The 21,282-nt window shown below is 40.2% G+C and overlaps 2 protein-coding genes across 2 annotated transcripts; both read left to right on the top strand.

Moving 5' to 3' along the window:
* Nucleotides 1–212: 212 nt before the first annotated feature.
* GAR1 (GAR1 ribonucleoprotein) lies at nucleotides 213–5,218 on the top strand. Its single transcript, XM_068187403.1, has 7 exons — nucleotides 213–237; nucleotides 1,495–1,685; nucleotides 1,765–1,919; nucleotides 2,859–2,918; nucleotides 3,328–3,463; nucleotides 4,211–4,318; nucleotides 4,648–5,218. The coding sequence occupies exons 2-7, from the start codon at nucleotides 1,508–1,510 to the stop codon at nucleotides 4,659–4,661; spliced, it is 651 nt and encodes a 216-aa protein (XP_068043504.1). The 5' UTR covers nucleotides 213–237; nucleotides 1,495–1,507; the 3' UTR covers nucleotides 4,662–5,218.
* Nucleotides 5,219–10,488: 5,270 nt separating this feature from the next.
* RRH (retinal pigment epithelium-derived rhodopsin homolog) lies at nucleotides 10,489–20,983 on the top strand. Its single transcript, XM_068187402.1, has 7 exons — nucleotides 10,489–11,037; nucleotides 14,361–14,551; nucleotides 16,139–16,238; nucleotides 16,935–17,088; nucleotides 17,439–17,607; nucleotides 19,645–19,823; nucleotides 20,724–20,983. Exons 1-7 carry the CDS (start codon nucleotides 10,932–10,934, stop codon nucleotides 20,851–20,853), a joined length of 1,029 nt encoding a protein of 342 aa, XP_068043503.1. The 5' UTR covers nucleotides 10,489–10,931; the 3' UTR covers nucleotides 20,854–20,983.
* Nucleotides 20,984–21,282: the final 299 nt, after the last annotated feature.

The following is a 21,282-nucleotide window of genomic DNA, read 5'->3' as shown; positions in this document are numbered from 1 at the left end:
GGATCCGTGCTGGCCCGGTTGCAGGCGTTCAGGCGTGCCGGTGCCGCTGCAGGACGAGCGCTGTGACCCGGGCCGGCCGCCGCCGGCCCGCCCCCGTCTGCGGCACGCGGCCCCCGCGGGCGCGCCGCTTACCGGCACTGCGAACCCGTTTGCGACAGTGCCCTTTCATGTACGGCAGGCAGCCCCGCTGGCGGCGGCGCGCTGTTTCCGGGGGGCGGCGGCGGCGCGCACGTGCAGGTACGTCCCGCGCGGGAGGGGACGGAGCCGCTGCCGCGTCCGTCTGTCCGTCTGTCCGTCCGTCATCCCTCAGGGAATGGCCCCGGGAGCCGGGGTCCCCCCGCCCTGGCTGCAGGCCGCGTCCCGAGGGCCCTGTGAGGCGCTGCGGGTGCGCGCCCAGTGCGGCCGAGCCCGAGCAGTGCGGCCTCCCGAGGGAACCTGCCGAGGTTTAACGGGGCCGAGGGGAAGGGTCGGGACCACCCCTGGTACCAACACGGGCTGTGGGGGATGGACAGAGGGAGAGCGGCCCTGCCGAGAAGGACTTGGGCTGCTGGTGGTGGCAGGATGGACGTGACCCAGCAATGGGCACTCACAGCCCAGGGAGCCGAACCTGTCCTGGCTGCATCCAGAGCAGCGTGGGCAGCAGGGACAGCGAGGGGATTCTGCTCCTCTGCTCTGCTCTGGTGAGACCCCACCTGCAGGGCTGCATCCAGCTCTGGGGTGCCCAGCACAGGAAGGACAAGGACCTGCTGGAGTGAGTCCAGAGGAGGCCACGAAGGTGGTCACAGGGCTGGAGCACCTCTCCTCTGCACTCTCCTCGGCCTGAGAGTGGGGATTGTTTAGCCTGGAGAAGAGAAGGCTCTAGGAAGATTTTACAGCAGCCTTCCAGTGCTTGAAGGAGGCTACAGCAGAGCTCAAGAGGGACTTTTCACAAGGGCACGTAGGGATAGAGTTAGAGAAGATAGATTTAAACTGAAAGAGGGTGGGTTGAGATAGGATATTAGGAAGAAGTTCTTTACTGTGAGGGTGGTGAGGCACTCAAAGAAGTCACCCAAGGGTCACCCAAAGAAGTTGTGGATGCCCCATCCCAGAGAGTGTTCAAGGCCAGGTTGGATGGCGCCCTGAGCAGCCTGTGGAAGGTGTCCCTGCACATAGCAGAGGGGTTGGAAGTAGGTGACCTGTAGGATCCCTTCCAACCCGAGCTATTCTATGATGTTTTCACTTTGTGCCACTTATGGGTCTGGAGACTGTCATCAGCCTTTATAACGATGAGTGAAAAAAGTGCTGATTACTGCTAGTCACTTTTTTCAGTTGGATATTGCAGTGGATGACATCTTAGGTGTAAACTTGATTTTTCACTTGCTTTTAGTGAGGATTGAAAATGGTGAACCATTAAATTAAAAAACCAGGCTGACAGGAGACTGCAATTTGTACAGCAAATCAAATGTGACACATATTTTGTATCTTAAATGACTGATTTTTTTGTTCACAATGTAGGAAACAGTAGAGAATGTCTTTTCGTGGAAGAGGAGGTGGAGGAGGAAGAGGAGGTGGCTTCAGCCGTGGAGGAGGTGGTGGTGACAGAGGTGGCTTTAACCGTGGTGGACGAGGTGGCTTTGGACGGGGAGGTGGAAGAGGAGGCTTCAACAGAGGAGGATATGACCAGGGCCCTCCAGAAAGGGTAGTTTGTAAGTTACATGGAGAAACTTATTTATTTTATTTAGATTGTCTCCTTCAGCTCTTTAGCTTATTTGTTCTTTATTTCAGTGCTGGGAGAGTTCATGCATCCCTGTGAAGATGACATAGTTTGTAAATGTAAAACAGAAGAAAACAAGGTGCCTTATTTCAATGCCCCAGTGTACCTGGATAATAAGGAGCAGATTGGCAAAGTGGATGAAATATTTGGACAGCTGAGAGACTTTGTATCCTTCAAAAAAATGTGTGACAATATTTGTTTTTTAAAAATTGATTTGATATGAAATGGGATTTCTGTAGGATTTTGAAATAGTTCAGGGTTTGGCTACCAGTTATATGTGAGTCTTGCAAGTGTAGGTGCTTCATTGATTGAAAAATTGAAAAATTGATTGGATATGAAATGGGATTTCTGTAGGATTTTGAAATAGTTCAGGGTTTGGCTACCAGTTATACGTGAGTCTTGCAAGTGTAGGTGCTTCATTCACATTAAGTGCCTATCTTGGAGCATTTTTGATGTGACAGAATACTTGAAGTCAATCAGAGATTTTCACTCTTTGGCAGTACTGATGATGTGTTTTGGATCCATGGTGGTTCAAGTTGTTACTTTTTCTGGCTAACTGACCAAATTTTCTGCTGTAGGTTACTAAGCCATAACAGAGTTGGATCAAGGGCCTTGGGGTTTTTTTGCATTAGGGGACCTTGCTCATGCTCCAGCACATTATTTAATTACAAAGTGAGTTTATACTAAGATGTGCTGTTGCTCATTGTCCAGTTTATTACTTTACCTGCCCATAAAAATGGGATGTGCCAGGACATCTCTGGCAAAGCCAGCCTGACACAGAAACACTGGGTACATTCTGTGGTCACTGCCAGGCGGACAGAATCCATGACAAAAGCAGGATAGCTGGGAGAGTAACCCAGCTAAGACTAAGTCTGTGCTGGCTGTTTGAGCACCAGTCACTATAGCTATGTGCATTTTCCTCTCCCACATTAAATGTGAAGTAAAATGTGCAGGTTTAAATCACTTCTAATTGCAATTCTGATGAAATTTAGCTGAATTTATGAAATATTAACCTAGAAAATGTCTGAATGTTCCTTCCATATACTGATTAAAATCACGGTTTTTAGTGTTTTATTACTGCAATTCTCCTTAAAGAAACCAATAGTATTTTTCAGTGAAACTGTCTGAGAACATGAAAGCCTCTTCATTTAAAAAAATGCAAAAGGTAAGTCAATCTCAGTAACAAAATTTTACTGAATGTCATCAGTTAGCCAAGTCTAATTTGTCAGCAGATAATAAAAGCTTTATTAAGTTTTTAATAACTTTAAAAGCAGGTTGTCCTATGCATACATAGGAATTAAGTTCCTCGTCCTTTCCAGTTTTGTGTTTGCCACATTATTCCTTCTCCCTGCCCCGCGAGAAGACATGCAACAAAATCACACAAATATCACCTGTATTTTAGCAGCTTTTTAATTCTGGGATTTACTTCTTGTGTGCTTTCTCTGTTTGGCTTTTTGCAGAGAATAGTTTGACATAATGGAATAAGACCAAATTGTGGATATTTGTAAAGAGAGATATTCATGTGCTTCTTAGTCTTGGTATTTTGGAAGCCTAATGGAATTCTCTTCCTACAGTTTTACATTGATCCAGCAAAGCTGCTACCTCTTCAGAGATTTTTGCCAAGGCCCCCTGGAGAAAAAGGTGCTCCCAGAGGAGGTGGTAGAGGAGGACGTGGTGGTGGACGTGGTGGAGGAAGAGGCGGTGGTAGAGGTAAGATCACAAGAATGAAAGCTGCAGAATGTTGGAGTTATTTGAGATGCCATGGGTTGCTTTGGTCATTTGTTCTGTGGAGTATTTGTGTTTTGTTTTCTAAAGCTGCTGGTGAGTACTTAAATATCAACAGCTATATTGCAAATAAAAATGTTTCTGCATGACTTTATAGAAAAGGCAGTGATAACTTTCAAGTGGCAAGACTGGCTAAATAATGGCTTCAAAGCATAGGGAGGAGAGAATGCTGATTTATAACAAAGACAGAAAGCTTTTTGAGCATCACCTGTGATGTACTCTTCAGTTAAAGCTGAAGTTTATCTTTTCTTACATCACAGTTTCTTGTCTCTTTTCCATACCCTGCCCCTTTGCAGCGAGGCATGAGTGTTTCAAAGGGGTTTGGTTGGTTTGGTTTACTGTTGAGTTGTAATTAATAGATAATAATTACTAATAGTTGTAATGAATTACTGGTTAATATATGTAATTTATTTTTTGCTCTTGTGAAATAAGTCAGTTCTTAAGTCTCTTGTAATATTTTGGACATGGTATATCAGGTATTAAGCAATACCTAAAATGCTCCAGATGGTCCCTAGAAGAAGCAGGATAGTAGTAATTGACTTGGTAACTCTCTGGCAATTGACAGTTTCTGGTTTTTTTTGTTGTTGTTCGTTTCATTTCAGAAGCTGTCATTGTTGTACATAACCAAGAATTTACATGTTCCTCAAAGGGTAATTTCTTTCTTTTCTTTAGGAGGATTCGGAGGAGGCAGAGGTGGAGGAAGAGGAGGAGGATTCAGAGGAGGTAGAGGTGGAGGAGGAGGATTCAGAGGAGGAAGAGGTGGTGGAGGAGGCTTTCGGGGTGAGTGTGTAGTTTCTACCTTTCAGTAATAAGAATAGCTCCTAAAAATGCTTGTAAATATTAAAATAATTTAAAGCTTGTAAATATTAAACAGAATGTTGTGATTTTTAATGTCTTACAGATGTTTATAGTTCTATGCAAGAGATTTCTTTGCGTCCTGGTAGTTTAAACTGAAGTACAGCACTCTGCATTTATTGATGCATGTATAAAACCATGTTAGTTTTTAACATTTTTATTTTATCAACTCATTCAATGTTATGTATAGGATTTGCTTTAAACACAACTAAGATAAGAATTGTTTGATGTATTTTTCTTTTCTTTTAAAATAGGAAGAGGACATTAAAAATGGAGCCATAAGTATCTCCTCATTTTCTCGTCATATCATCTGCAGAAACAAAGAACCATGAAAAATTTTTGTAAAGGACCCTCAAAATCTTTTTATAAAGAACTTGAAGCTACAAATGACCATTATTTTTACTCTTAATGACTGTTGATGGATGCGTGAGGAGAGTGTAGCCCCAGGTGAAGAGCTGAAGACTGCTCAGAATATGTATAAACTTTTCTAACTGAGCCATGATTCAATGGTATTCTTAAAATGTTTGGTTCTGACAAGCAGTGCAGTGAATGCTTAACTCCATGTTGGAATTTGGAGTAAACAATCAGCTGAAATGAGTTTTCGAAAGACCCTACAGGTTCACTGCATGCACATACTTCAGTGTAAAGTGTGCATGCCTGATCCCTGGTTCTCATCCTCCTTTTATATCGACTCTTCTGGGCTGCTCTGAAATGGACATGCCATTTAAACAACCTTTGTGAACCTTTTTTTATAAATTAAATTTCAAGCTTTTGTGTTGATGATTTTTTAAATGCATAATAATGTATAAGAGAGAAGACAGCAGAGTATATTTTGTGAATTTTTCTGTATAAATATTAATGAAAGCCAAAGCATTAAGACATAGTCCTCTTAGAAGGTGCTCTCTAAGGAACAAGACAAGATTAATACTATACTTCAGTCATCTAATGGTATCTAATTACACTGATATTAAAATGCTAAAGGTTTTTAATTGGCCCTGCATCTCCCCCTTAGCCTGTTTCTCTTGAGGTTTTGATGTCCTGGGACTGCTCCTCTGTGGTGCTCTGGGTTTGTGTAGAGCTGAGATTAAATAGCTCATCGTAGGGCTCCTCTGCACACAATGCTTTCAGTTATGTATTGCTTAGAAAGGCATGACAAAGTCTGCATGAGTCTTTAAATGGATGCATAATGAGGACTGTTGGAAAGATAGTGACTGTGTCTTCCTAAGGAAGGAGGAAGACCTCCAGGTTTCCCTGGAGGAGACCAGGGTGACTCTCTGCTCTGGAACTTTGGAAATAAAATCGGTGAAAATAGAACTTCCCTGGATTTCTTTCAGCTGGAGCCAGGAGTCTGTTCACAGACTATCCTACCAAGCACTTTTGAAAAGGGGTCTGTAGAATAATATATGTGCTAGTATTTTGAACATCTTGTTCAATGTGAAAAAAGTTCCTTTCCAAATTGATTGCACTGTTATGCTTTTTAATTGATGAATGCAGTAATAGGCAGTTTAATTATGTTAGCCTTCTGCATAACAAAGGCATCAGGTAATGTTTCAGTACCAGGATTGGACACTTACTGCGTGTTTTAACAAATGTGACCATTACTTTTAATAATGTTGAACAAAACTTGAAAGAGTGGAAAAATGAACAGTAAAGAATTCATTTAAATGTGAATAGATGCTGCAAAGGATAATAGATAAAAATGTTCTTCAGATTAAAAAAACAAAACACAGAACATTGAATTTCTGCTAGGTCTGCTTTTGTGAGGAAGCTGAGTCTACTCTTAAACCCAGGCAATGAGGGATTCCACGTTTTTTTCCCTGATATTGCTACAAGCCTAGCTTTAGCCAGGTAAGTTAAATCCAGAACTGTGGGAATGGTTAGGCTTTTGTTGCTGTGCATTGCTAGGACTAAGTGCCTCAGGGCTTTGACTCGAGACTTTGTAAAATTGCCTTTCATCTAAATTCTTTGCAAGTAATTGCATTTTGGGCATTCCACATTGCAGCTGAACAACACAAACCAAGTGCACCTGCAGTGTCAGTACTTCTGTCACGTTTGCAGCTGGATCCTCTGCTGTGCTGGGTTTCTTCACTGATGCTTCAATAGTGGGCAGCTGGCTCAGATACTCTTTCCTTATTGCTCTGACTTTGAAAGACTAACACAGTCCTCACTCTTACACCCAAATTCATGCTGCTCTTCGCTATTCTTTAGGGACATGCTTTTTGCCAGGGTGTCAGAAGGCTCCTACCGTGACCTGTGGAGTGCAGGGTGTGACAGGCAGTGTTTGGCTGCAGGCAGTGTTGCCTGGCAGCCCAGGAGCAGGCAAGTGTGCTGAGTCTCTCAGCAGATGGAGCAGTGAGTCAGCCTCAGGTGCTGCAAGGGCAAAGCAAAGGCTTTGACCTCTGTGCAGAGGGGCTAAACAGCAATCTCCGTGTCAGCTCTGGAGGAAAGATTGGCCTCTTGGTTATAGGGAAGGGATTGCAGTCACAGTGGATGAGGAGCATTACGGCATGGCCTATGCATACAGTGTTGGATGGGTTTTGTGAAAATATCCAGGGAAAATTTATCCTCTTAGATCTCCATGGAGGTTGTAGGATGTTCCTAGGATGGAAGAACATATGAAGTATCTGTCTGGATGTCTTTGCCATATGATGATGCCTTTTTTTCATTCTCCATTCTAGGGAAGGGGGGTATTTGCAAGGCACATTAAGTCCATGTTCTGTATTGTCGTCTCTGTGCCGTGGTGTGACCCTGCCCTCCTAATATAAGTAAAGTAGTAACAGATGAAAATTCAGTCTCAAAAAAATGAAGATGTCTTGTCTGCAATGTAATGCTGTAATGAACTAAGACAGAAGTTCTCTAACTTTATATGACATCTTTCAGTTTTGAACTTCAAATTCTACCTGTGAGTCTGTCAAAGTGCTCCTGATCTTAGTAAGTGAAATGTTCTGGATTTATTTGTGTGTGTAATTACAGATACTCTGTGCTGCTGCTGCTGCAGAGAATAGGAGAGGGGCTCACAGGTACTGTGACAGAAATAAGTGTGTTGGCAGAAATGGCAAATTTCAAGTAGCTGTAGTGTCTGGGGAAGAAAAGGCAGAGTGCAGTCTGAAGTGAAGGGAGTGGGGGTAAGGTGTTGATGTAGCCTCTGGATGACTGTTTGGTGTTCCCTGTGTTCATTCCCCTTTCTGGTAACACATAGGTGGACTATCTAAATAGCTTCTTATCTGCCACCTGCTCCAGCAGCACAAGGGGGGTGGCTGTCCTGGAAATTCCTTTGAAGCTCAGGTGGGCTTCAGAGCAGCTCAGTACGCAGCAGTAGTGGTGTCACCTACCTGCGTCCTCCTCCACTCCCATGGCAGTGTTTGACCCAGGTGTAGGGTCTGACTTTGAGCTGGTTTTGAAACTGACCCCTGATGCATCACCAGGATCAGATTGCTTACAAGTATTTAGAAGACCTGGAGCCTTTTGTCCATGTCACAGCAAAATTTTGTTTTTTTTTTTTTTTCTTTTGGGGTTATTTTTTTGGGATCTAAATTCTCCTTAAACAGAGGGTAATGCATGGCGGTGTATTATAAGACTTAAATTGTTACCTAATGAGGATGGCTTTAGTGCCCCTGCATTCCTTGCAGAGTTGTTTATTTTGCTTATGTTTTCTGCAGATGCTGGGATAGGATGGCTCAAGGTAGTTCATAGATTTGCTATGTTAGAGAAATTTGATGAAGTGCAGAAAATAATTGAGATATTTTAATATAAGTCTGCAACTCTGGCAGTTGTAGAACAGGAAGGATTTTCTCTGGCACTGACTTATACATGTGGATGTTTGCCTGAAGAAATGCTGGATAGTCGCACGTATACTGGTGCAAAGATATTTGCAGTTGTGTAAAGCATTGTTTTGGCCAGAAAGAGTATTGTTTATCAAAAAAAAGGAGCATAGCTATTGTGTGATATATGGCAAGGAAAAATCTTAGTGGGGTCATGCATCTTTCAGGGTGGTCAGCTGAAAATCTCTATAGAGCAAAACTTTTCTAACCAACAGTTTAAATCTAGTAAGAGTCTTTGCGAACGAGGAGAAAGAGGCAAGTTATTAATTTGTTTTCCTTGGGGTTTGAACCATTTGCATCCCTTTGGGAAAAGGTTAAAGGGACGATTTGCCTTAGAGGGCCCTCCAGCGGTGGAGGGCATAGTAAATGTGGGAGGGGTTGGGTTTGGGTTGGGTTTGTAGCACGGTTACTGGAAATAGGAAGAAGTTTGGGGTTGGTTTTGGTTTCCAGTTTATTTATTTTTAATGCAAAAGGTACATTTCTCTACTCAGATCGTTCATGCATTGATATATATTTTACACATAAGTGAAAGCAGCTTGCTAAACCTCACATTGCATTGCCCCACATATATATAGAGATACATGCAAATTGAAGAACGGATTTTAATAGAAGAATTTTTACATTTTGCTACTGATCTGGGACAGGTGAGAAGGAAAAGCATCACTTTAATAAGGTGTCCCTCTGACACCTGTAATGCAATGTTATTGAAGGATAAAAACAGCCTGAGGTTTTGGATTTTATCTTCTTACACCAGTATTAATAAGCAATGTGGTAAGACATATTTTATCTGGCTTCAAAGCTATGGATTATTTTTATAATTCAATATTTAATTTCCTGTTTTATATTTTTGAATTCATTTTATGAACTACAGTGTTGCAGAAAAAAATACTTTTGATGATGTCTGCCTTTAGTTTTGACTTTGTCAATTCTAGTTGCTGTAAAATTAGTCAAATTTGAGAAGAGACAGAAACAACTGGTACATAGCAGGGACTGCATGTATTACAAAGTTGTATTTAAATCAACAAGTATAAAATTTATTATGTTAATCACTACTGTACATCTGGAATCCTATCTGAGTAAAAATAGTAATGTTTTGCTTTTTTGAGACATTCAGCATAGCAAGCTCTGACTTCTGTGGAAGCTGCAAGATCTGAGGTGCTTTTGAAAATCTTGCCAAAGTGTCAGAGGAGGAAAGCAAAGATATCAAATTATTGCCATGCCTTTATCTTTCAGGTCAGGACAGCGTAGCACGAGGAAAGTGGCTTCATTGCCAAACAGACCATTCCTTTCAGAGCCCTCCCACCCTGTTCCTGCCTTACCCTCTTCTGACAGGAAAAATCTGTAATAATACAAATACCCTGAGGGCTGTGAGTGTAGATGTGGGGCATTAAAGGAAATGTTTGCTCGCAGGACTGTGATGCGAGATCATGTGTAGTAATAATGACTAAATGCTGCGACTGCACAGGTTTACATAAAATTTTTCTTACCTTTATATTCAAAAGAAAAATGCAGGATATTTGTTTTGGAGAACTGAGGAGTGGGAGGGAACACTCTATGAGTATTTCACAGGTTAGAGAAGAGAGAGCTCTTCAGATATACTTTAATTGGGATGACTGTATTCCTGTGTCACTGTACCCTTATTGATGCTCAGAAGGCACAGACCTAGCCTGGGACCTGCTTGACCTATCTGGGAACCACATACAGCTGAAGAACCACTGGTGCTCATCTTTGCCACATTTACACCCAGTATGAATACTGACTGAAGGCAAAAACTGTATGAAGCAGAACTGAGGGGGAGCAGCTGCCTTCTGATGCTGTATATAAGTCCTCTGGGCACGACTTTAATGCAGCTATTATTTATGCAGGGTTTTTTAAAAAGTCTTTGCTTTGGTGTGCTGGTACTTCATCATTGAAAGGAAGAAAGCAAGCTTTTGCTGCTCAGATCTTAGAAAAATGCCCAGTAAGATGCTTTGGAAAATTTCCCCAAAGTAAGCCTACATGTACTGTGTTTAGGAGAGGGAGGCATATTCAACAACCATTTTCTATAGACCCAGCTATTTTAGAAATGTGGCAGCTGAGTTTTCTGAAAGTCATGCTTCACTTAAGAAAATACTGGAATGTGTTGTGTCTTTGTCAGAGAGTTAATTTAAACAAAGAACCTTGAAGAAGTAAGTCTATAAAGATTTAAAGGGATGGGCTTTACAGTAAATGTATCCTGTTTTTAAGGATACATTAGTATCCTTACAGGATACAAATGTATCCTTAAAAACTGCAGGTTTTTGTACTTTGCATGATGATGGGAATTAGTTCCAAGCCAGGCTGATGATTGATTGAACTGAGTCAACTTTTGTTGAGGTTTCCAAAGCATTGCACAAGAGATTTGAAGAGAAAAAGTTTGGGGGCATGTGACAGTTAATCTCATTAGCTGTAAGAATGAAGTTTAAGCATACTGTTCAAAATTTACTCGGTTCTGTGCTGCTCTTTGTTTTAATTAACAATCTCCTGCATAGATTGGGAGCGTAAACTTCTTTCTACTTTAGTCCAATTAAATTGTGCTTGGAAGCTGTCAATGGTGGGGGGAGCTCCTCCCTACCCCCCTTTTTTTAATTGTTCAGTGAGTCTGTTGAATAATGAAAGAATTTGCCTGAAAGGGTTTTGTAGTGTTTCGTCTTCTTGATGAATTATTTCAGAGGATAGACTACAGTCTTTTGTCAAAAATGCATTGGAATGACTCATCCAATTCCTCAGAAAGTGACAATGAAGCTCATTCAGCCTTCACACAGACTGAGCACAACATAGTTGCGGCTTACTTAATAACAGCAGGTATGGGCATTGGCAAATTGTTGCGTAACTTTTTAAAATAGAACTTGTAGATCTGAATGCTCATTTTGTACAGTAATAGTGATGGTATTTCATTTTGTATTAGACAGCTGTCTGATGGCTTTTCTCCGTGTTTACTGACAAGTTAGCAATCAGCTGCCTGACTGAAATATGCAGAAACATCTGAAGTGTGCAGAATCTAAGTTTTCTGCTCTATATTTGAAGGCAGCATTGTGTCTCAAAAAATACATTTAGTTGATATGTAATTATAGAAGAGAGTGAGAATTAGTTTCTGCCAGCTTGCAAAATAGATAAAAATAGGGCATAGCTGTCACATCTTGCATTTTTCTCTGATGTGCTCGCAGCTATCTTGAGATTTCTCCTGGGCCACATGTTTGTAGTAATATATGTGTAGTCTGAGCATGTGAGCGGGTGTCTGTTAGGGGATGTAAGGGGAAGGGTTGGAATGTGACTTAGAGGGAGGGAGCTGGTCATTAATCAGAGAAGAGCAGATTCCAGTTGCAGCTGTATTTTTCACCAATGACACGTGTTAGAAAAGCACTCTGTGAGGTTTCACATCATGTTTGTTCCCTGTGACTGCAGTGGTCTTTGGCTAAAATTGAATCATCATAGAATTATTCTCCCCTTAAATACGTTTTCATTGTATAACCACAACCTCTTCAGTAGTGCTTTTCTGAAGCATTGAGTGCCGTAGTAATGAAATATCCACTTAACCAAAACTGAAACCTACTGTATTTGAAAACTACTGGTTTTAAACCTTTTCTCTACATTTATTACAGAAAATCAAATCAGTTTATTCTTTATTCATTAACTGTACCACAATTTTTTCCATGTTGTAGTTAGATTTTAAAATACTTTAAAATATTAATGTATTTTACATTTATATGAAATAGTATCTCTGATGGTAGCAGTTTATTTAGCATATATGTCTGAAGTGGTGAGTATCAAATTGCTGTGCTGGAAAAGTGGATATTTTTGGATGCAAAGACAATAATTTATTGAAGATCTGTGGAGAAATTGATAGAACAGCTACACAGAGCAGTAGGCTTCTTAAGAAACTGTAGAGATAAATAATGGTCAAGTATTGGAAGCTTAGATATACCTCTTATATTTTTATTAAAATTGATTGTATAGTATGTAACAAGGTGATGTTTTCAGATAGTTTTGACCAGCTATAATCGGTGATCATAGGGTATCAATAGAATTAGCCAGAACCAAGCCAGCTCTTCTTTCTTAATCTTACATGGAAATTAAATGGAAAAAAAATTATTTTGCAGTTTTAGGTTTTTTTCATTTTTCTATTTCTAATTAAAGTTGGGGGAGTCTAACAAATCTTTACTTTCTTAATGAGAAATGTTTTTGACAATGAAGTCTATAAAATATTTGAAAGTATGACTGATTGCTTTGCACCAACCTTACCGCAGCAAATTTCACGTCTGGAAGATTTAAGCCTTGTTAATATGAAGTCTGGGTACAGTGTTCATCATTATGGCACTCTTTAAAAGATTCAAGTGTTTCTCTCTTGTTTTCTGAGAAGAAAGTAATTGTTAAGCATTACACTGGTCAGTGTATTCATTTTTGTAATGACAACAGGGATACTCAGGCTGCAGAAAGCTCTGCTGCCTCATGGATGTCTTTCTGCTTATAGTGGTGAATGCTCTGGTATCATTTTAAAATGCTAGCTGGAAAGGTAAATTCCATGTTATACATGTACCTGATTTTCTTTTACTTTGATGCTACTACCCAATATTGCCATGTCCCACCCTATTCTTTGTCCCTAAGCACCATATCTACACATTCCAAGGGATGGCAACTCAACCACTTTCTCGGGCAGCCTGTTCCAGTGCTTGATAATTCTTTCAGTGAAGAAATTTTTCCTAATACCCAAAAGTACTCTTCCCTGGTGCAGCTTGAGGCCATTTCCTCTCACCCTGTCGTTTGTTTCCTGGAAGAGACTGACCCCCACCTGGCTTCACCCTCCTTTCAGGTGGTTGTAGAGCACAATAAGGTCAACTTGACCCTCCTTTTCTCCAGGCTGAACAACCCCAGTTCCTTCAGCTACTCCTCATAAGATTTGTGCTCCAGCACTTTGACCCGCTTCAATGCTCTTTTAATGGGCACTTCTTAACTGTTGCCTGGAGAAAATTCATTCATCCGCTTGACCTGTACCTCAGAAGAAGAGAAGAGATCATTTCATGGATCTACATGGTTTTTCTCACTTTGTTCAAGATGGAATCTGTCTTTAGTCTTATATTTTGTTCCTCAAAACATTATTTTTTTGCTCTATTATTTACTGTAGTGATACTAACATTTTTAATTAATATAGGTTTCACTTTTTCTTCCCTGTTTTTCCTTGCCTCCCTTCCCCCCCTCCCCCTAACTTTTAAGGCTGGACTCTGAATTATTAAATTTAAGTGTGTCTAGAAGGATCTTTTCTTCACCCTGATGATACGAGTTTACAGTCCTGTTGTATGTCTGGTTCCATTATTGGTAGCTGTAATATCTGTTAAAACATGCCTCATAAGAAGTCTGCATTATTAAACTTGAAATTCTCCTTTGCTCCCTCTCTCCCAACAAATGACATGCTATCTGTCAACAGGAGAGCTGACAGAACTGGTACTGCATGTGGCTTTTTTTACTCTGTTGCACATTTCAGATCAGATCCTCAGCTCCTTGTTTATTTAAATTTTAGGAGCACATAGAATCAGTGTCATTCCTGAAATGTGTGAGTATATGAATATGATAGATGATGGCATCTGTGGGGCAAAAGATGTTGGACTCTAACAGGAGACCTGCACCTGAGAACAGACATCCTTGGTGGTGTTAAAAGAGAGATAGCTGAGGGGTAATTATGATTTTGCCTCGTTTGATTTTAAAATTACGGACGCTCAGGGATTGGCAGGACCCTTCTGCTAGATCAGGTGCATAAGTTTTTTTTCCAATGCTTTTTTTTTTTCCAGTCACCAACCTGCATTCTTCTTTACCATGGAGATCAACACTCTACTTGGTGGCCAGAGTGTTAGAAGTGTAATCCTAGATGCATTTGAATTTCTGCTCTGCTTGTTGTCATTGCATCGAAAGTCTCATTGGTGCTTACTCAATCCATGTGAAGGTTGCCTAACTGGAAAAGCTTTTTTCTCCTTTTCAAACTTTTTCTCCTTTTTCTTCTCTTTACATACTTGCACTTGACTGAAAAGAAATCTTTTTTGGGACTTACATATTACAATAGGCTGCATTTTCTTCTGTGCATGTATTACTGGCTGGTGTGTACCTTTTGTAAAGTTTTCCTTTTTTTGTTTTTACAGGAGTGATAAGCATTTTCAGTAACATTGTTGTGTTAGGCATCTTTGTTAAGTACAAAGAGCTTCGGACAGCAACCAATGCGATTATTATCAACTTGGCTTTTACTGATATTGGTGTTAGTGGCATTGGTTATCCCATGTCTGCTGCCTCAGACCTGCATGGAAGCTGGAAATTTGGATATACTGGATGCCAGGTATTGCAATTCAGTTAGAGAGAAAGTTTCAGCACTTAAAAGCAAGCTGAGAAACAAGTAATGGCTCTACCTCATGTTATTTTAAGAGATAAGGCAGAGATGCAGAATGTGACTCTGGACCTGAAGCTGATGTTCTGTAATGTCAGCAATTTCTGGAGACAGTGTTTTGTGTGAATTTGACTTTAAGCTTATATTTACGATCTGAAAACATTTAAGTGTAATCTTACATCTATCAACTAGGCATTTTAAAATAGCTTTAAGAAGGCTTACAAAATCAAATCCTGAAATGAAGATGGTTATAGTAGCACAGGCACAATTGATGATTTTGCTGAGAGCTAAAAAACTTTGATAGTGGCTACTATTTTGATGGTGAGATTGACAGATCTTGGTGAGTTCTGCTTGGCAAATGCATGTCCCTTTTGGAAGGGACTGATAGGATATTCAAAGTGAAGGCCTCTAAGGCTTTTGGTCTCCATTAAAGATTTAGCCTACTTTTAAAAGCTGCCTATTTTTAAGAATAGACTGACTGAAAAACATATATATCTTATGTATCTTTCCATAGCAGAAAGATGGTGGCCTTTGCTCCCTGTGTATTGTGATTTTAATTTACATAATTGATAGACTGTTGGGCTTCAGTGCCCACAAATATGAGTAGTAATGTGAAGGCGTATCGTGAAAATGTGTCATAAGGCAAACATTTTGGACATTTATACAACAGATGCTTACTACAATCTGACATCAGTTGCCTCAGTAGACAGTACCTTCAAGCTCAAAATTCAGTCATTGTTTGGCAGGAAGCTTCACTTTTAACATCTTTGGATCTGGATTGGTTTGTGGTGTGCTCAGGTTGATGAGAGATCTCACTGATTTGAGAGTTGAAGCACTTGAAGCACAGCTAATGTCAGCCTAAATCTAATGAATCCTGTGATCTGAAATGGCTGAATGCCATGTGGTTCTATTATAACTGCTGGTGCCACGTGCTCTGGCTCAGGGCTCTGTATTAATGGGGTGCCAGTGGTAACACAGCCCTCCCAGTCATCCTTCCTGGTCAGGCTTCCCATGGGATGACAGGGCAGATGTCATTTGGAGCATGCTGGGATTGCAGCATGTGTTGTTTTGTGCAAAAGATCTGACACACTTAAAAATGGAGCCTGAGGGAGTAAATCAGTGAGCCACATCTGTGAAATCATCACAACAGATGAAAGAGTGGTAATTCAGAACCTCACATTTGCTAAAGCTGTGACTCTTTCTGATGGACCAAATGCTCCTCAGGTTTCCTTAACATATATTGAAAACATGAAATAAGCCCCTCCAAACTCTGAATCTCAAAATTTACTTATTGAAAGACTTTTTGATTTTGAGACTGCTGTCTTTAGGATTTCTAATGTGCATAGAAGCAGGTGCTTTTGAAATGTTTACTTTTTAATGAGCCACCTTCAAATTGCCTGCATTGAATTAAGACCTTTAAGACCTTGCTCATGGAAGAGAACTTTGGCTGAATTGTCTTGATTCAGTACACAGATTTGTGCTTGCATCTTTGAAAGATTTCTCAGAAATTATTTTCTTGCTTGTTTGTTTCAATTTCAGATCTATGCTGCCTTAAATATATTTTTTGGGATGGCGAGTATTGGTTTGCTGACTGTTGTTGCTGTTGATCGTTACCTGACCATCTGCAGGCCTGATATAGGTACTGACTTAGGGTCAAAACTCAGTCACTGTTGGGAGGAATAAAATTCTGATTTGATTGTATTGTTTTCTCATTAATGACTCCATAGTTACAGCACTGGGCAGAACTTGAACCTACAGTACCTGGTTAAGTAAGTTACCTAGTTGGCATACTGCTCGTTAAAGTGAAAAATTCATCATTAGGCTGTTACTCTTTTTATAAATTGTGGTTTTATGGCCATTTTCAGTCTTTAGAGGGCCACATCCATACAGAGAAGCACACAAAAAGCCTCTGGCTGTATGAGGTGTTGACCTCTGTCAAGCAGGTGTGTGCCGTTGTTGTTGTGTTAACACCACCCTGGGTGTTTTTCTCTCCCCATTACAGCTCTGTTGTAACAGTTAATTCCTCCCCTGCAATCTTCCAAGGGTGTACTTGAATGCAGTGTTGCATAATAAGCTTTTGGTGTGGGGTTGGGGTCAAGTATTGCCTGTATGCTGAGTTGGAATGGGTGATGGTGTTCAAGTGGCTTTAAAGACTGCAAGGACTGAGATGTCAGGCAGCAGAATGAGACAGGTATCCTCCAGAGTTTGGGACTGCGAGCCTTGGAAAGGGTCTTTATTTACTCATTATGTGCTTGCTGGAAGCCGCTTGTCACTAGTTTGACACTGGAAAGAAGCAGCATGAGAGCTGTTTGTGACTGTCTGTGCTTGGCTGCAGGAAGGAGAATGACCACCCGTAGCTATGCCACTCTCATCCTTGCTGCTTGGATAAATGCAGTCTTCTGGTCTTCCATGCCTACTGCTGGCTGGGCCAGCTACGCTCCGGATCCCACTGGAGCAACGTGCACAGTAAATTGGAGGAAAAATGATGCGTAAGATTCCCCCTCACTCTTTCTTTTAACTTTTCTGGTTCACTGAAGTCTAAGATTGTTTAATTCACTGCTGTAGGAGCCTAACTTCTTTCTGAAGTATGAAGCAAAATTTAAAACAATAAAAATAACGTAGAGCGAATCTAGCAAAAAACCCCATAGGAGTTGAGATATGCTTCAGAAAGTCAATACTTGTAGTTTCTAATAAAAAAAACTTAGCTAAAGAAAATTTTCCGTATTATTTTAGAGCTTGTTGCAAAATGTCATAATCAAATCAAAATACCAAATTCTTCAGTAACTTTTCCTGGATGGCTATTTGTAAGTTACTCTGTTTTGTTTTTCTGTCTTATCAGGTCCTTTATTTCCTACACAATGAGTGTAATTGCTGTTAATTTTGTTGTGCCCTTAACAGTCATGTTTTACTGTTATTACAATGTTTCCCGGACAATGAAACAATATGCCAGCAGTAACTGCCTGGAAAGCATTAACATAGATTGGTCTGATCAAGTAGATGTGACAAAGGTAAACGAGCGCATGTTTTGTTTTAAGCCTGTTCTTTGTGTTAAAGTCCTATTTGCAGTCTTTTAAGTATTTTGGTTTCCTATATCCCCCCTTTTCTTTTATACTAAATATTAGCTGATACTGAGCCTTGGTGAAAACTCTTAGCTGGATTTATCACACTAGATTCTTCATTTTTAGTCTAATACCCTTTCCAGATGAATAGCTGCTTTGAAGACTGGGAACACTGTGAATTTGCCTTGCCTCTCTCCTCTGTCATTACCAAGAAATGTGCCTCTGAGGTGCCCTAGGAGAACTTTTACTCTATGTCTGCAGAGTCCTTAGGCTTCCTGCTTGGTTCACAGATGTGTTTGGTCTGAAATGGATTGGTCAACTCTCACTTGAACTTGTGGCCTAGGAAAGAGAGTGCATTTCCAGCTCCCAAGCGGTGTAATTCCAATCCCTTGTTCTTTTCAGTCTGTTGAGCTTATCTCTTATGTAAGCAGTAGCAAATGTGAGTTATGGCATGAAATGATATATCCTGCCTGGAAGGTTGACATTCTTTTAATGTATAAAAGTCCTCGAGAAATCTTGAAGTTCACTAGCTTCTTTGATTTTGTGTAAAGATGTGATTTATGGTTGGGCATGATGAAAAAGTGAGAGAGAATTGGACAGAAGAGTATGTACCTATGTTTTTGAATTACTTATTAGTGCAAACAGCATTCCTTGGAAAACTTTCTCATTGCTAAGTTCAGAAGAATAGTATTTTTACCTAAAAGAGGAATTTGAGTGTTTTACTTTTGTGAAGAACTTTCAGAATACTTGAAACTGAGGATTCAGTTAAAAATTTTGACTTATGTTTGTGAAGAAAATGCATTTTTCCTATTTTGCAGTTGAATACACTAAGTTATAATTAAAAAAAGAGAAAAAAATAATGCTTTGGAATTAAGCAATATCCATCTTTAGAACTGGACTACCATCTGCTTTTTGCAAATCAGCATCCTCTAAGCTTTCTATGCACCAAACTTCTATATAAAAGGGTTCTTTCTTACATTTTGGTATTGTGTTTGCATTTAAATAGAGATCTTCTGTAAGAGTCACTGCTTGTGTATTGATTGTGCTCTGGAACAGCTCATACAAAGTAGCTGTTTACTTCTTGTTTCTCATTTTGTTCATCTCTGAAAGACTAACTAGGGGTGTAGGTGAGCAGCACTAGGGAATCCTATGTGTATGCAGCCCTGCAGTTTTGGTTGATTTTCTAGTGGTTTGTTTTGTCCTCTGGATTGATTTGAGATTTCCATTCCAGTTTCCACTACCGATTCATGTCCCTGACAAAATCCAGAAAAGTCTGTCTCAGTTGATGACCTCTCCTACCCTCTACTACCACTAGTTTATCACTGTCCAGGTCTGGCTGTGGCATGGCATGTCCTGGGGTGTGAGCCCCAAGCTGCCCAGGTTGTTCTCTCTGCAGGCAGGCAGAGAAGACATGACAGTTCAGATACCTCCTCTGTATCATTCTTGAACATGTCTATAATGCTTCATTAAACCAAGCAGACACTTCTGGGTTCCTTAACTATATGTCCTAGAACATTTACTTTCTTTTATTTAATAGTACCATAATTAAGCCTAATGAAGCATTTTTATTAACAGCCAAATTAAATATTTAGCTTAAATTTTTGTCTCTGTTTGTATTTACTGCTTGTAATAGCATCCCAGAGTGACTTGTTATGGGGGTCGTAATTCATGTGTGAAGTCCTCTCTAGTAATTTAAACTCCTGATGGGCAGATTTAACCTAATGAGTAGTGCTGATTTTGAAGGAATATTGTATGTAATGAAATGGAACCATGCCAAACACATAGCAGTGAGGTGTTCTTTTATATCCCCAAAGCGAGATTTCAGTGTAAACTGTCAGAATATGTCAGGTGTGCTTGTTTATATATTATTTCATTCAGGATAGCTCTGTTTACATCTAGGTTTATGTGCTTTTGTTATGAGGTTTTGCTGTGAGGTCTTCATCTTGAGGTAATACTGGTTATGTATCTGTTCCTCCCATTTTACAGATGTCCGTTGTGATGATTATAATGTTCTTGGTGGCGTGGTCTCCATATTCTATTGTGTGTTTGTGGTCTTCCTTTGGAGACCCAAAGAAAATTTCTCCTGCAATGGCCATCATAGCTCCTCTCTTCGCAAAATCTTCCACATTCTATAATCCCTGCATTTATGTCATTGCAAACAAAAAGTAAGTGTTCTGAAATTTGTACCAGTCTATTTCATGATTTTAGTATATCATCTTAGTAGAGAAGGATCACCTGTAAAATATGGCAAGCTGATTAGTGAAGAGCAAAGGGTATGCCACTGTTAGTTTACTAAAGCTGACCTTTTGGACAGGATAGCCTAAAATAAATTGTTGTGATCATCATCATCAGAACATCCTGAATTGATACCTATTTTTGAGAACATATTAACATAGCTTTTGAAAGTCCCATTTGTGTTTTCTCAAGGGGATTAAGTATGGAATCTGTGTTGCATCAGTAGTAGACTGGTTTTAATGACTGTGGCCAAAGTGCGTGCATCTTAGTGACATGTAACTGGTGTAGATTTTCTTGTTTGATTTGGGAATAATCATATTCTGATGGCTTAGGATGGATTGACCCTTTTCATTAAAGTAAATAGGTTAAGCCTATTCTGATTTGAGCAAGCATAATAAATGCTCTAATCAAGCCAGCACCTCTGTCTGAGGACTGTGTTTTGCAAGGAGGCATTCTTCCCATCTCTGCTCCAACCTTCAAGCAGAGCCTGTGATCTCTGCCTAGGTGAACATACCTGCTGCGTCAATGGAGAAACATCTGTGTTTTTTCCCATTCTGTGAGGTCATCTTTGTTATGGCTGTACGCTCTCCTGGGATAAACAAAAGCTGCTGTGATCCCTATTTAAGAAATGAAATTAGCTTTACTCTCCTGTACCTGGAAGTGAAAAAGACCCAGGTCCTTTTGAATTCCAAATGCACATTTTTTTATTAAGTACATTCTACTAAAATTGAAAACTATTGCAATAGTTAAGACCCTCTTACCAATTTTTTCCCTTCTCTTTGGTTCTCCTGCTAATGATTTTTCTGTTTTCCCTCTCTTGCCCTTCGCAGGTTTCGGAGGGCAATCCTGGCAATGGTGCGATGTCAGACAAGACAAGAGATAACCATAAACAATGCTTTGCCCATGAGCGTATCTCAAAGTGCATTGACATCGCAGAACTCCAGTCATTTGCCTGCATAAGTTGCATGGAAAGGAGTGAAATCTGGGTTCAAGTTCATTAATCTTTTGGACAATTTCTTTTTGAATAATAATCTTTCCCAGCTAGCTGTTTTGTGTTAGTCACAGTAATCTTTTTAGAGAAGTTAAGGAGACAAAAAAAAGACTGCCAAGACTTTTGTTTTTGAGACTGAGGTTTATTGGTCCAATATGTCTGTCTCAAAGGAAAAAGGGTAGCAAAGTGGCCACTGTGACTCTTACAGAGCTAGACTAGGTGACAGAGGGGCCAGGAAAGACAGAAGTGTGAAGTTCTTATGTTCAGTAACCCCAGATTTTTCATATGTATTAATTCCTTTCATGAGGTACTTTCCACCAGCTTCCCTTGAAAGTTTTGCAGACTTCAAATATTCTGGATACTCCCTATGGCTGTATATGTCCATATGTCCATGTCAA

Source organism: Anomalospiza imberbis, chromosome 4 (assembly GCF_031753505.1).
Source record: "Anomalospiza imberbis isolate Cuckoo-Finch-1a 21T00152 chromosome 4, ASM3175350v1, whole genome shotgun sequence".
Classification (NCBI taxonomy): Eukaryota; Metazoa; Chordata; class Aves; order Passeriformes; family Viduidae; genus Anomalospiza; species Anomalospiza imberbis.
Note: the sequence above shows the minus strand (reverse complement) of the source record. Positions and strands in the feature narration are given on the sequence as shown.